This window comes from Neofelis nebulosa, chromosome 4, assembly GCF_028018385.1.
Source record: "Neofelis nebulosa isolate mNeoNeb1 chromosome 4, mNeoNeb1.pri, whole genome shotgun sequence".
Classification (NCBI taxonomy): domain Eukaryota; kingdom Metazoa; phylum Chordata; class Mammalia; order Carnivora; family Felidae; genus Neofelis; species Neofelis nebulosa.
Window position 1 is genome coordinate 155,552,344 of NC_080785.1, and position 13,124 is coordinate 155,565,467.

The window sequence follows — 13,124 nt, forward strand, 5'->3', positions numbered from 1 at the left end:
TGCTGACAACGAGGACTTCAATAGAGGTAGGAAAATCCAGGCATATTCTTGAGCCAAGGCTGATGGATCCAGGGGCAGTCTCTGGGTGGGTTTTGAAACCACCCTACCTGGCATCTTCTGCAGAGACCCCAGGTCTAGACCCTATATCCCCAGGCCGTGTGTAACCCAATGGTGTCCCACGAGCCTTCCCTCAGTCGCTGGGACACAGGCAAACAGGTCTCCAGAGCATTTATTCTTTCCAGTGGGGAGGGTGCAGGGGTCCAGGCCCCTATGTGTACCACGTGAAGCCGTAGGCGGCGTTGAGAATCTCCTCGTTCGTGCGCAGCCCGTAGAGCTCGCCCATTATGGGGTTCACCCAGCGCGTTGTGTGGAACACAGACTCACCCACCTGTGGGAACAGTGGGGTATGGGTGACGGTGCAGCTACCCCTTCAGGCCCACACTGCCTATTGGGATCCCACTAGGCCTGGTGACTACCGTGCCTACACCAAAAGCTGCTGCCTTCCCCTCCTCACGCCTGGCACCCACTACCCCTCTCGGCTCCAGGTTTTCCCTGGGAGGCTGTGTTCCTGCAGGGGGCCTGGACCCCCACCCTCCCTACCCAGGGCCCACCTTCCAGTCAGGCACGTCCTTCATGATGATGGCCTCCTCCTCCAGGTTCTCCCGAAGCATCTGCAGAACCCTGTGGGGATGGAATGGGCGGTAGGGGACAGGCCTGAGCACCGAGAGACTCCCAAAAAGACGTGCCAGATCCTTTCCTGTTCCACCCCAATCACCTCCTGCCACTCCCAACCCTGCATGTGCCAACCCTTCTTGTCCTTTCCTTCCCCTACAAACATTTACTGTCCTCCTGCTGCAGCCTCAATGTCCCCTCCTCCAGGGAGCCTTCCTATTCTAGCCCTTGGGTCTCCCCCACATATGCCAGGACACAGCTGTCAGCCCCCAAATCATTTTTGTCATGTCCTGCACTGCGGGCTGGGACACTCAGGCCTGTGACCTTCCAACCCTGGTCCCAGCAGCCCCACCTCCGATCCTTCTCTGCCTGCAACAGTGGCATCAACGCAATGCGGGCCTCGAAGTCCTCAATCTGCAGGCGCCTGTGAAACCCAAAAACCAACAGACCAGATGAGGCTGGAGTTCGGGGTGGGTGATGTGGCCTCAGACTCAGGCTGATGCGTGGGGAGGGGAGCCGGCAGAGAGGCAAGTGAGTGGGGCAGGCTTGGGGAGTAAGCTCTACCCACAAGAAGATGAGAAGGCGGGGTGTGGGCACATGGGCTGGCACAGGCACTGGTCTACAAGACTGATGGCTTCGCACTTTCTTTTCAGTTAAAAACTTTAGTTTTTAATCCTAAAAATAGCCCTGGCCTGATGATTGTGGTGAACTGGGGACTGGGGATGGGACCTTCATCACAGGGCTCTGGGCCCTACAAAACCATATCCCCTTCCTGTCAAAATAACCCTGGGGTGTGAGCCCGGGGCAGGCAGTTCTGTGTGTTCCAAGCCACCAGCCCCATCTATACTGAGGGCGCGGCACCCAGTGATGTGGCCCCTGGCCGTGTCCCCTCATCGCCAGAAATCTCACAGCCTCACAGGGAAGGGTCTGGATGAAGTTCAGCCCCCACTCCAGCCCTCACACCTCCTCCCATCTTCCCAAACCCAGAGGAGCATCCCCACCCCAGGCTGCTGGCCCCACCACAGCCCCACACTATTGTCACCGTGTCCATACTCCTGTGGGTGGTGCATGTGGGGCAGCTGGACCCGGTTTGAGCTCACTCAACAATGCTGAGCACCTGACACAGGCTGGCCTTCTCCGCCACCACCCTTGGGGATTCCCAGACTTGTGGGGGGGCAAGTGAGCTCAAAGGGGGTGCTAAGGACACATATCACAGGGTGTGGCAGGGCAAAGGGGCCCAGCCAGTAAGGGGCCAATCAGAAGGGGTCACCTGGCAGGGCATCCTGACAGCTTAGAGGCAGCGAGAGTCTGAATGGAGGCCACTATCTGCCTCGGTCCCTCAGGCCCCATGTGGCTGGCGGGGTCATTGTGTTGCATGGCCTGTTTCTAAGCCCTTATTGTCCTCTTTGCCTGGTTGACACTGACAAAAAAACCAGTAAATGAGCATGTCCTGAGCCTGCCCTCCACCTCCACCTGATGGGTTGTCCTAATCCCAACCCTCGAGTCCCTAGCAGCGGAGGCCAAGAGACACCTGGTGAAGAGCTCCTTTCTTGCCATTTCTTTCTGGAAGGCCCATACTTCCTGAGCCTTGAGGGGCTGATGAAGGGCCCCGAGGGACACCAAGACCACAGGTGCACCCCACGGTCCCCAGCCTGGGGCCTACCTGCGCTCTCGGTTCCACTTCATCATGCTCCAGTACCCAAACAGCAAGGTCCCGATGCCCACAGCAAACATGCTGTAGCCTGTGGGGAAAGGGGGCACCAGCTCAGCGCCTACCCTCGGGAAAGGCCACCCCTTGTAGTTCCTTCTCATGAAGCACAATCTGCTTGCTGTGCACGGACACCGGAAATACGGACGCGAGAGAAGGTGAAAATCTTAGTGACCCCCTCCTAGAGATGGCCAGTACCGTCTCTAGTGCGTATTTCTTCAGATTCTTTTTTTGTCTCTATGGAACGTCCGCCAGCCCTCTCCCCTGGACCCGTCCTTCCCAACTGCAGACGACTCTCGATTCCGTGCACCTGCCTTGCAGGCAAGGACACCAGGCTGCCTCAGCTTTCCTCTGACAAGTGCGGCAGCTGCGGCTGACACACCTCTGCCCCCCATCCCCCCATCCCCGTTTCTGGAAGGTACAGGCTGAGCAGGGCTTGCAGGAGGGCCCGAAGGCCTTGCTGTTTATGATCGGGCGGCCCCAGCCCCACAATCTTGTTGTTTGGTTCCCAGTCAGCAGGTGCTTCCACGGGGAAGGGTAGTATCTACAGCTGGGCCCAGCTCCATGGTGGCTCCGGCTGCCTGGGCCACTTCTCTGAGTGCTGCCCACAAGGAGCTGGGAGGGGCTGCCAGAGGCAAGCAGTGCCCTGCAGGGGTGGCCCAGCCCCCCCCTCCCCCCCCCCCGGTCTCCCGGGGGTGCTGCTGCTTCCTGGCCCAGCAGGGTCAAGCCCCCTGCCTGGACACCAGGGGACAGAGGCTGCCATGAATATTTACTGGCACCAGCAGGCACCTGCGCTATAATTCTGACTGACAGGCTGTGGGCCTGCTGGGGTCTTCAGGGAAGCCCAAGCTGCCTGGGGCCTGGCTGGGACTGGCTCACCCCATACCCTCTCATCTTCTGAGTTGTGATCTCTTCCCTGGACGGGCCTCGTGGCTGCTGGGAAGAACTGACAAGCTCAGGCAGGTCAAGTTCCAGTTAACAGCCACTAAATGACCAGCAAATAGTGGGTAAGGCCACTCCCTAGAACCTGTGGGGGTGCACAGTGGGGACTCTGGGAGTCGCAGCCCTGCTCCGTGTCTGCAAGGGGCCTCTGTTGTCCTGGTCTTCGTCCTTCTTCTTCAGCTCAGCTCCAGCACAGGGCTTTTCTGGCACCTCTGCTGGACCCAGAGATGCATGAGGAACTGGTTAGATTTTTTAGCCCCTCAGTCAAACCTGTTAAAAATATGAGCTGAGTAAGATACTTCCATGTTACTGAAGGTGGGACAACGAGGGCACCCTGGTTCCTGTGCACAGAGGCAGAACCTTTCTCGAGGCCCAAGCGCCTGGGACCAGCTTCCAGTGCACCTGTGGCTCTTACACATGGCTGACCACCTGTGCTGGGCAGGAGCGTTTTAGAAGAGCTGCCTCTTTCTTTTCAGTAGCTGCAGAGAAGCCCAGGGGCCTCTTCTTTCGACCCAGGGGATAAGCCCGGGCTGTCCTCACGGAAACCTCTTGCCTTCACACCAAGCACCCGCGTGGGCCCCTGAGTAAAATAAATTCCAATAAGGGGGCCTTTACAATGGTGCAGCCCTTTCTTGCTGACAGTGGCGAGGCTGAGACCCCAATCCCTCAGTACGGGTCTGTGCCTCAGGAGCTGCCCGTCTGGTGGTGGAGGCTGACGAAGGGCACGCCCAGAAGGGGGTGCAGGCCATGAGTAAAGAAGACCTGAATAAATAAACATCCTGTGTTCACGTAGTGGAACTTAACACTGTTCAGACGGCAGCCCTCCCCAAACTAAGGTACCGATTCAGCGCGGTACCCTTTACCCTTTACCAGCCCCACAGGAACTGAAGAGCGGATTGTGAAATTCGTGGGATCAGATTAACCAAACAATTCTGAAACAGAACAAAGGGGGAGGACTTGCACTTTACAGTTTCAAAACTTAACACCCAGCTGTGTGTACAAGATAAAATAGCGTGGCACGGCACCAGGGTAGACATGTACATCGACGGAACAGAGCTGACTGGGAGTCCAGAAATAAACCCTCACATTCACGGTCAATTGATTTTGGACAAGGGTGCCAAGACAATTCAACGGGGAAAGAATAGTCTTTCAGCAAATTGGATAAGTGGACAACCACACACAAAAGAATAAAGTGTACTTTTTCCTTCCCCCATGCACAAAAATTAACTCAAAATGGATCAAAGACCTTAATTTGAGAGCTAAAACTATAAAACTCTTAGAAAACAGATGAGTCAGTCTCTGAGACCTTGGATGAGATAATGGCTTCTTAGCTTTGGCACCAGAAGCACAAGTGGCAAAAAGAAAAAAAAAAAAAAAAGATGAACTAGATTTCATGGGGATGAAAAACTTTTGTGCCACAAACGATACTGTCAACAAGCTGAATGGAAGAATATCCTTGAAAATCCTGTATCTGATAAGGGAATGACATCCAAAATGTATAAAGAACTCTGCAAACTCAGTAATAAGATGAACCCAATCAAAAAAATGTACAGGGGCACCTGGGTAACTCAGTCAGTTGATCATCTGACTCTTGATTTTAGCTTAGGTCATGGTCTCACGGCTCATAGGTTCAAGCCCCTCATCGGGCTCTGCACTAACAGTGGGGAGCCTGTTTGAGATTCTGTCTCTCTCCTTCTGCCCCCTCTCCAGCTCTCTCTCTCTCTCCAAGAAAAAAAAAAAAAGTACAAAGGACTTGAAGACATTTCTCCTGGAAGTTATACAAATGGCCAATAAACACATGAAAAGATGCCCCAAATAATTAGTCACCAGGGAAATGCAAATCAAAACCAAAGTGAGATGCCACCTCACACCCACCAGAATGGCTAGAATTTTAAAAAGAAAAAAGAAAAAAAAAAAAAGGAAAATAATCAGTGTTATCCAAATATGGAGAAACTGGAACTCAATACACTGCAGGTAGAAACGTAAAACAGAACAGCTAATTTTGGAAAACAGTGTGGCAGTTCCTCAAAAGGTTAAATGTGGAGTTACCATCTGACCCAGCTAGACCACTCCTGGATGAAATTTCACTTAAGAAAAATGAAACATTTCCACACAGAAGCTTGCACAGGAATGCTCACAGCAGCCAAAATGTGGCAACAACTCAAATGTCCATCAAGTGGTAAATGGATACACAAACTGTGGTCCATTCACACAAGAATATTATTTAACCATAAAAAAAAAAAAAAAGAAAGAAAGAAACTGCCACACGCTACAATATTCACATTAAAAACATTATGTGCGCCTGGGAGGCTCAGTCGGTTAAGCATCTGACTCTTGACTTCAGCTCAGGTCACGGTCTCTCAGTTAGTGGGATTGAGCCCCAAGTCAGGCTCTGTGCTGAGGGCCCTCAGCACAGAGCCTACTTGGGACTCTCTCTCTCTCCCCATCTCTCACTGCCCGCCCCCACCCCCACCCCCCCACCCCACGCACATATTCTCTCTTTCAAAATAAAAACATTAAAAAATAAAAAATAAATAAAAAAAAAAGGGGGCGCCTGGGTGGCTCAGTTGGTTGAGCAGCCGACTTTGGCTCAGGTCACAATCTCGCAGTCTGTGAGTTCGAGCCCCGCATCAGGCTCTGTGCTGACAGCTCGGAGCCTGGAGCCTGTTTCGGATTCTGTGTCTCCCTCTCTCTGACCCTCCCCCGTTCATGCTCTGTCTCTCTCTATCTCAAAAATAAATAAACGTTAAAAAAAAATTTTAAATATAAAAAATAAATAAAAAATAAAAACAAAAAATAAAAACATCCTGCTGAGTGAAAGCAACCAGACACCAAAGGCCACATAGAGTAGGACCCATTTATACGAAATATCTAGAACAGGCAAATCCATACCAGACAGAAAGCAGACTGGTGGTTGCCAGCAGCTGGGGGAGGGAGGATGGGGAGTGACTGTTCATGGGGCTTCCTTTTGGAGTAATGCAAGTGTTATAAACTTAGATCCGGGGGATGGTTACGCAACTCTGGATAGACTAAAATCAACAATTTGTACACATGAAATAGGTGAATGGTCTGGTCTGGTTTGTGAATTTCAATAAAAATGTTAAAGACACAAAGGAAAAAAAAAAAAGGCCCGGGGCGCCTGGGTGGCGCAGTCGGTTAAGCGTCCGACTTCAGCCAGGTCACGATCTCGCGGTCCGTGAGTTCGAGCCCCGCATCAGGCTCTGGGCTGATGGCTCGGAGCCTGGAGCCTGTTTCCGATTCTGTGTCTCCCTCTCTCTCTGCCCCTCCCCCGTTCATGCTCTGTCTCTCTCTGTCCCAAAAATAAATAAAAAACATTAAAAAAAAAAAATTTTGAAAAAAAAAAAAAAAAGGCCCACCTATTGGGCACAGGAAGGAGCGGAGAGAAGAGAGCTGAGTGGAAAAGATGGAGGTAGCAGTCACTTTGGGAACAGCATAAATTAAAGAAGGTCTGAGGGGCGCCTGGGTGACTCAGTCGGTTAAGCGTCCGACTTCGGCTCAGGTCACGATCTGGCGGTCCGCGAGTTCGAGCCCCGCGTCGGGCTCTGGGCTGATGGCTCAGAGCCTGGAGCCTGCTTGCGATTCTGTGCCTCCCTCTCTCTCTGCCCCTCCCCCGTTCATGCTCTGTCTCTCTCTGTCTCAAAAATAAATAAACGTTAAAAAAAAAAAAAATTAAAAAAAAAAGAAGGTCTGAGCCAGCTTGGCATGTTCTAGGACACTAGTGGAGAGTGATGTAGGCAGAGAGAAGGGGAGTGGGTGCCAGGCTTGGGTGCCTTACAGGAGCAAGGGAGGGTAGGGCTAATGAGAACAAGGCTCAAAAGCAAGGCTGGAGGAGGGGCACAGGAAAGATGGTTAGGGTGGGGCGCAGGATGGATAGCAGGGCCTTTGCACTTGCTGTTCCCTCCACCTTGGGGATTGTTCAGAGAGGTCCTTCCAGCCCACCCTGGGTAAAGCAGGCCTTGGTTATCTGGGACCTCACCAAAATGAGAAGTTCTGGTGTGATTATTTTAATCTCCTCTGCTAGGCTGTGAGCTCCTCCAGACAGGGCTCAGTGCCACGTGCGCATTCAACAAGCAATTACTGAAAGCACGTACATACACAAAGACCACGCCGCCAAAAGGGGTCTCTTCCTCACCCCTCTGCAGCCAGGAAAGACTGGGATGGGTTTGTATGTAGTACAATGCGAGTTGGTGTGAAGGGGTTGCAACCAGGAGGCCTAACCCTAGATAATGGTATAGAAGCACTACTGTGTCATGAACTGGAAGAGGACTGGGATTAAGGGCACATTTGTGACTTAAAAATAAAAAAGAGGGGCACCTGGGTGGCTCAGTTGGTTGAGCATTGGGGTCTTGATTTCAGCTCAGGTCATAATCTCACGATTTGTGGGTTCAAGCCCCTCATCGGGCTCTGCGCCCCCCCCAATAAATAAATAAACTTTAAAAGACAGAAAAAGAGAGAAAGAGAGAGAGATGCTGACTAGGAGTCCAGGGAGGACCAAGGGCTGGGACCCTTCTACAGCCTGGTCTGGGTACAGGTCACACAGGTGCACAGGCATAAACAGACTTCATGCCACACACCTGAGGGATACACTGGCCTGGGTGTTAAGTTATACTCTGAGAAAACAAATGAAGACATTCACATCACATTGTATTTGTTCAATCTATTCTACGATGAGTCAAGTGCCAATGTGATGCCAATCTAGCCTGTCACCTGTTTTTTTTATTTTTTATTTTTTATTTTTTTTAACGTTTATTTATTTTTGAGACAGAGAGAGACAGAGCATGAACAGGGGAGGGGCAGAGAGAGAGGGAGACACAGAATCTGAAACAGGCTCCAGGCTCTGAGCTGTCAGCACAGAGCCTGACGCGGGGCTCGAACTCACGGACCGTGAGATCATGACCTGAGCCGAAGTCGGATGCTCGACCGAGCCACCCAGGCGCCCCTGTAACCTATTTTTTTTTAATGACCCTCGGGCTAAGAACACTTTTAGGTTTGTAAACAGTTGTTTAAAAAAAAAAAAAGCAGCGGCAGTGGATAGAGAGCCTCTGGCTAGCAAAGCATAATTTTTTAAAAATTGTTAATGTTTATTTATTTTTTTAAAGGATCGATTTACTAGCAAGTTAACTGAATCACATCTTTTTTATTTTTTAAATTTTTTAGGGGCTCCTGGGTGGCTCAGTTGGTTAAGTGTCTGACTTCAGCTCAGGTCATGATCTCACAAATTGTGGGTTCGAGCCCCACGTTGGGCTCTGTTCTGACGGCTGGGAGCCTGGAGCCTGCTTCAGATTCTTTGTCTCCCTCTCTCTCTCCCCCTCCCCCGCTCGTGCTCTCTCTCTCTCTCTCAATAATAAATAAACATTAAAAAAAATTTTTTTTTAATTTTTTTAACATTTGTTTGTTTATTTATTTATTTGTGAGAGATAGAGAGAGAGAGACAGAATGTGAGCAGGAGAGGAGCAGAGAGAGGAGGAGACACAGAATCCGAAGCAGGCTCCAGCCTCTGAGCTGTCAGCACAGGGCCCAACGCTGGGCTCGAACTCAGGAACCGTGAGATCGTGACCTGAGCCAAAGCCAGATGCTTAACCCACTGAACCACCCAGGCACCCCAATGTTTATTTATTTTTGAGAGACAGAGCATGAGCAGGGGAAGGGCTGAGGGTCTGAGAGAAAGGGAGACACACAATCCAAAGCAGGCTCCAGGCTCTGAGCTCTTAGCACAGAGCCGGATAGGAAGCTCAAACTCACAAATTTCAAGATCGTGACCTGAGTCGAAGTCGGACACTTAACCGACTGAGCCACCCAGGCACCCACAAAGCATAAAAAATTTATTGGGCCTTTATAGAAAAAGTTTGCCAACCTCTATTGTGGGCCACAAAAAAGCCAAGAGCTTGGGAAGAGCTTGAGTTTTCACCTGATACTAACTTTCCCACTGGCTGAATTACCTTTTTTTTTTTTTTAAACCATGCCCATATATATTTTTTTAATTGAGGCATATTTGCGTAACATTAAATGTAAAGTTCCTCGAGTTATGGGAAATGTATTTACCCATGTTTAAAAGTTTGTATTTCTCTGTTAGCCCTGGGTGCAAAGCATGTGACCCTTCTACTTTTTTTTTTTTTTTTTACATTTTTCTGTGTTGAACCCAATAACACAATTTTAAAATGTTATTAAAACATCTGAAAAATTTAAGAATACATATTCCTGGGACATCCACAGGTAGGGACTACCAGAAAGGAACATCTTCTAAATTCCCTCAATGTTCCCGTTTCCGCACCAGTTTTACTCTGGATGGCCCTGAGTGCCAGTAGCAGCCTCTTACTACAGAAGCGATAGGGGATCCTCGGGTTCCACCTCCCTTCGCGGCGCCCTGAAGTCCCAACCCTGACACCCCGGCGCAGCGCGACACTAACCCGACAGTCCCCGACGTGGAAGGTTCCGTTTGTAGTCGATGGGGCCATAGCCCCCCGGCGGGGGCATGTCCTGCTTCACCTTCGACGCTGCCATGTTCGCAGGACCCGTGCTTCCGACCGCGGGCGGAAGTTACGTCCGGCGGCCGCCGCCATGATGAGTGTGGCGGAACGTACCGCGCATGTCTTAGGCAGGACTAGTAGCGGTCCTACAGCGAGGTAGAGCTCCGGGACTGGGTTCAGGGATCCTCTGGGCAACCAGGCTGCAGCCGAGGACTCTATTTCTTCTCTCAGACGGAGCTTAGCCCAGTAGGTGTAGACGCCTGGAGCTCGTCCGGTCGCCTGGGCCCTTGCCCTAAAGGACCTCCCTCCCCTACACCTTCCCTCTGGTGCGATGCTCAGACCATTCAGAGCCAGGTCACCGAATTAAGCCCCCTCTCGTTTTCTCCCCGTCGCGGGGCACTGCGGGCAGCCCAGAGCTTCACATGGCTAGGGCTGGGTACACGAAGTTGGGGGACGACTGTTGTTCGTATTTGACTCATGAGGAGCCTCCCCAGTGCCAGGCACAGATTCTGCTTCCCGGTCGTGGTCGAGACCCCTTGCCAATAGCCTCTAATGGGAACTGGGGCATTCAGAGCAATTATGAGTCACAAAGCCTGATGGCCTTGGGGGACCCTGCAGGGCGGGGTCCAGGGGGCCCTTACCCCGAGGTGGGGTGACGCCCACAGTCACTTCACAAGGCAGAAACTGTTACCTGGGCAATAAAAGGCTCCGCAGGGTCAGGGACCCGGGAGTGGGCACATGGGGGTGCGGGTGTGCAGGTGCCAAGCGCCATGGGTTAGGCCCGAGATTGGAGTCCGGCCGCCCTCCGACAGCAGCCGCCTCCTGCTCCCCGCGCGCCCCAGGTGCCACTATGTCGGGTGACAAACTTCTGAGCGAACTCGGCTATAAGCTGGGACGCACGATAGGCGAGGGCAGTTACTCCAAGGTGAAGGTGGCCACGTCCAAGAAGTACAAGGGCACGGTGGCCATCAAGGTGGTGGACCGGCGACGCGCGCCACCAGACTTCGTCAACAAGTTCCTGCCCCGCGAACTGTCCATCCTTCGGGGCGTGCGGCACCCGCACATCGTGCACGTCTTCGAGTTCATCGAGGTGTGCAATGGGAAGCTGTACATAGTGATGGAGGCGGCTGCCACCGACCTGCTGCAGGCAGTGCAGCGCAACGGGCGCATCCCCGGGGGTCAGGCGCGCGACCTCTTCGCGCAGATCGCCGGAGCTGTGCGCTACCTGCATGACCACCACCTGGTGCACCGTGACCTCAAGTGCGAAAACGTGTTGCTAAGCCCTGACGAGCGCCGAGTGAAGCTCACTGACTTTGGCTTTGGTCGCCAGGCACATGGCTATCCTGACCTGAGCACCACCTACTGCGGCTCGGCTGCCTACGCGTCGCCTGAGGTACTCTTGGGCATCCCATACGACCCCAAGAAGTACGACGTGTGGAGCCTGGGCGTCGTGCTCTACGTCATGGTCACCGGGTGCATGCCCTTCGACGACTCGGACATCGCTGGCTTGCCCAGGCGCCAGAAGCGCGGCGTACTCTACCCCGACGGCTTCGAGGTGTCCGAGCGCTGCAAGGCCCTGATCGCTGAATTGCTGCAGTTCAGCCCGTCCTCCAGGCCCTCGGCGGGCCAGGTAGCGCGCAACGGCTGGCTGCGTGCTGGGGACTCTGGCTAGAAGCCGGGGTTCCCGCCATTTACGCCGCCCTGAGCACTGCGCAAGCGCAGCGCACGCGTGTGAGGCGTGCTTCCGTACTCCCGCGAAGCCGACACGCGCCACTGCGCACGCGCACACCCCCTTCTTCCCCCCCCCCCCCCCCCCGCCCCCGCCGCTTTTCCTTTCTCTGGATGGTTGGGGCTACAGTCGCCCCTGTTTAGAATCTAGCTCCTCTCCCCATGATCCCAAGAGCAAGAGGGCGCAAGCGCTTCCTCTGTTTCCTAAGAGAAGTCCCCGGGAGGGGAAGGGACGAGAGGAATCGGAAGCTTTGCGCCAGCGCGGAATGAGCGATGGCTGCAGGCAGGACGTGGCTACTTGGAGGAGCTGCCAGCGAGTGGACGCGTGTGAAGGGCGCCCTCCTCGAGACAGCCGCGAAAGCGTGTGAGGGACGGCAAGCTCCCGGCGCTGCATCCTTGGAACTTGCAATAAACTCGCTCTTTCTCGCACCTGCCTCTGGCAATGGCCCCCTTTTACCGAGTGTGTGTGTGTGTGGGGGGGGGGGGTTTCATCCCGCAGGGGAAGGCAGGCGTGGAGCCCCATTGTAGAAAAGTCTTGTTGAGGTTCTTGTCCTAGGTCTCAAAAGGGAATTAGGAAGATTCAAACCAGACTTTTGGGCTCCCCAACCTCAGCCGACTCGAAAGAGCTTTGGGGCCATCCCAGGTGTCGTGATGGCAATGGAATTGCTGGGCTGGGGAGCAAGGATCCTAGCACCCTGCCTGTGTTTAAGGATGGAACCGCGTGGGGGTGGGGGCCTCCTGCCTTAACATAAATTGAGCGTTTACAGATGAGGAAATTGAGGCCCATACAGATGTCATTTGCCCAGGAACACAGCTGGAATTTGAAACCAGAAAAGGCTGGAGTGGAGTTGGGGAGGTGGTGGAAACTCTCCTTAGTAAAAGTCCTTCCTTGGTAAAGAAGTTGTCTGGGGCAGGGGGAGGGGAGAGTCAAGGGTAAAGCATGAGACTGCTGGGCAAGCTGGTTACTTCAGTCCTTTCTTCATTCATGCATTTATTGAATGCCTACTGTGTGCCAAGCTCTGGGACTCGGCAAAGAGGCTTGGATCCATCCCTGCCCTCAGCTAGGAGGCAAGTAAAAAGTCAAGTAAAAAATGAATGGCGTGTAAAGAATTGTAACTTGTGCTAAAAGCTGGGTGAGGGGAAGGACGAGTTACCAAGGAAGGACTGAAGCAGACATTTGAGCTGAACCCTGAAGGAATCAGTCACTGGAAATAGGAGAAGGAAAGTGTTCCAAGTGTTCCCAAGATATGTTGGAGCTGGTGTGTTTGGGTAATGCCAGGAAGGTCTATGGCTGGAATAGAGAGGGAGGAAGAAGAGGTGGAGAGGTGTGTATCTGGACAGGGGACTCCACAGGGCCTGGGGGAGATTGGGGACTTTTGTTGCAATGAGATTACTGAGTTTAGTGACACCAGCTGTCTCTCATTTGCGGTGTGTGGAGATGTCCCCCTAAGCCCTAATCCTGCTCGCCTCCATCGGAGCTCCACACATTTCCCAAGGAGGCCGATCATCTTGTGGGTCTGCCCATGCCCTGCTCCTGCTCACTCACCCTTCGTGGCTCTCAGGTGCCCTGGGCGTTAACTACCAGC

General features: G+C 53.0%; 2 protein-coding genes across 2 annotated transcripts; one reads left to right on the plus strand and one right to left on the minus strand.

The window, feature by feature from the left end:
* Positions 1 to 211: 211 nt before the first annotated feature.
* On the minus strand, positions 212 to 9,887 carry NDUFA13 (NADH:ubiquinone oxidoreductase subunit A13). The gene is made up of 5 exons (XM_058727308.1): positions 9,751 to 9,887; positions 2,336 to 2,414; positions 1,025 to 1,096; positions 612 to 681; positions 212 to 388 (listed from the first exon to the last, which is right to left on the minus strand). Exons 1-5 carry the CDS (start codon positions 9,842 to 9,844, stop codon positions 269 to 271), a joined length of 435 nt encoding a protein of 144 aa, XP_058583291.1. The 5' UTR covers positions 9,845 to 9,887; the 3' UTR covers positions 212 to 268.
* Positions 9,888 to 9,939: 52 nt separating this feature from the next.
* Positions 9,940 to 11,967, plus strand: TSSK6 (testis specific serine kinase 6). Its single transcript, XM_058727305.1, has one exon. The coding sequence runs from the start codon at positions 10,661 to 10,663 to the stop codon at positions 11,480 to 11,482; it is 822 nt and encodes a 273-aa protein (XP_058583288.1). The 5' UTR covers positions 9,940 to 10,660; the 3' UTR covers positions 11,483 to 11,967.
* The last annotated feature ends 1,157 nt before the right edge of the window (positions 11,968 to 13,124 follow it).

Bases quoted from the DNA above. Each gene is read 5' to 3' on its own strand.
- TSSK6 (XM_058727305.1), top strand. From the start codon at position 10,661: ATGTCGGGTGACAAACTTCTGAGCGAACTCGGCTATAAGCTGGGACGC.
- NDUFA13 (XM_058727308.1), bottom strand. From the start codon at position 9,844: ATGGCAGCGTCGAAGGTGAAGCAGGACATGCCCCCGCCGGGGGGCTAT. The intron at 2,415-9,750 runs GTTAGTGTCGCG...CTTTCCCCACAG, and splicing joins TCCACGTCGGGGACTGTCGG to GCTACAGCATGTTTGCTGTG. The intron at 389-611 runs GTGGGCCCTGGG...CTGTTCCCACAG, and splicing joins AGGACGTGCCTGACTGGAAG to GTGGGTGAGTCTGTGTTCCA.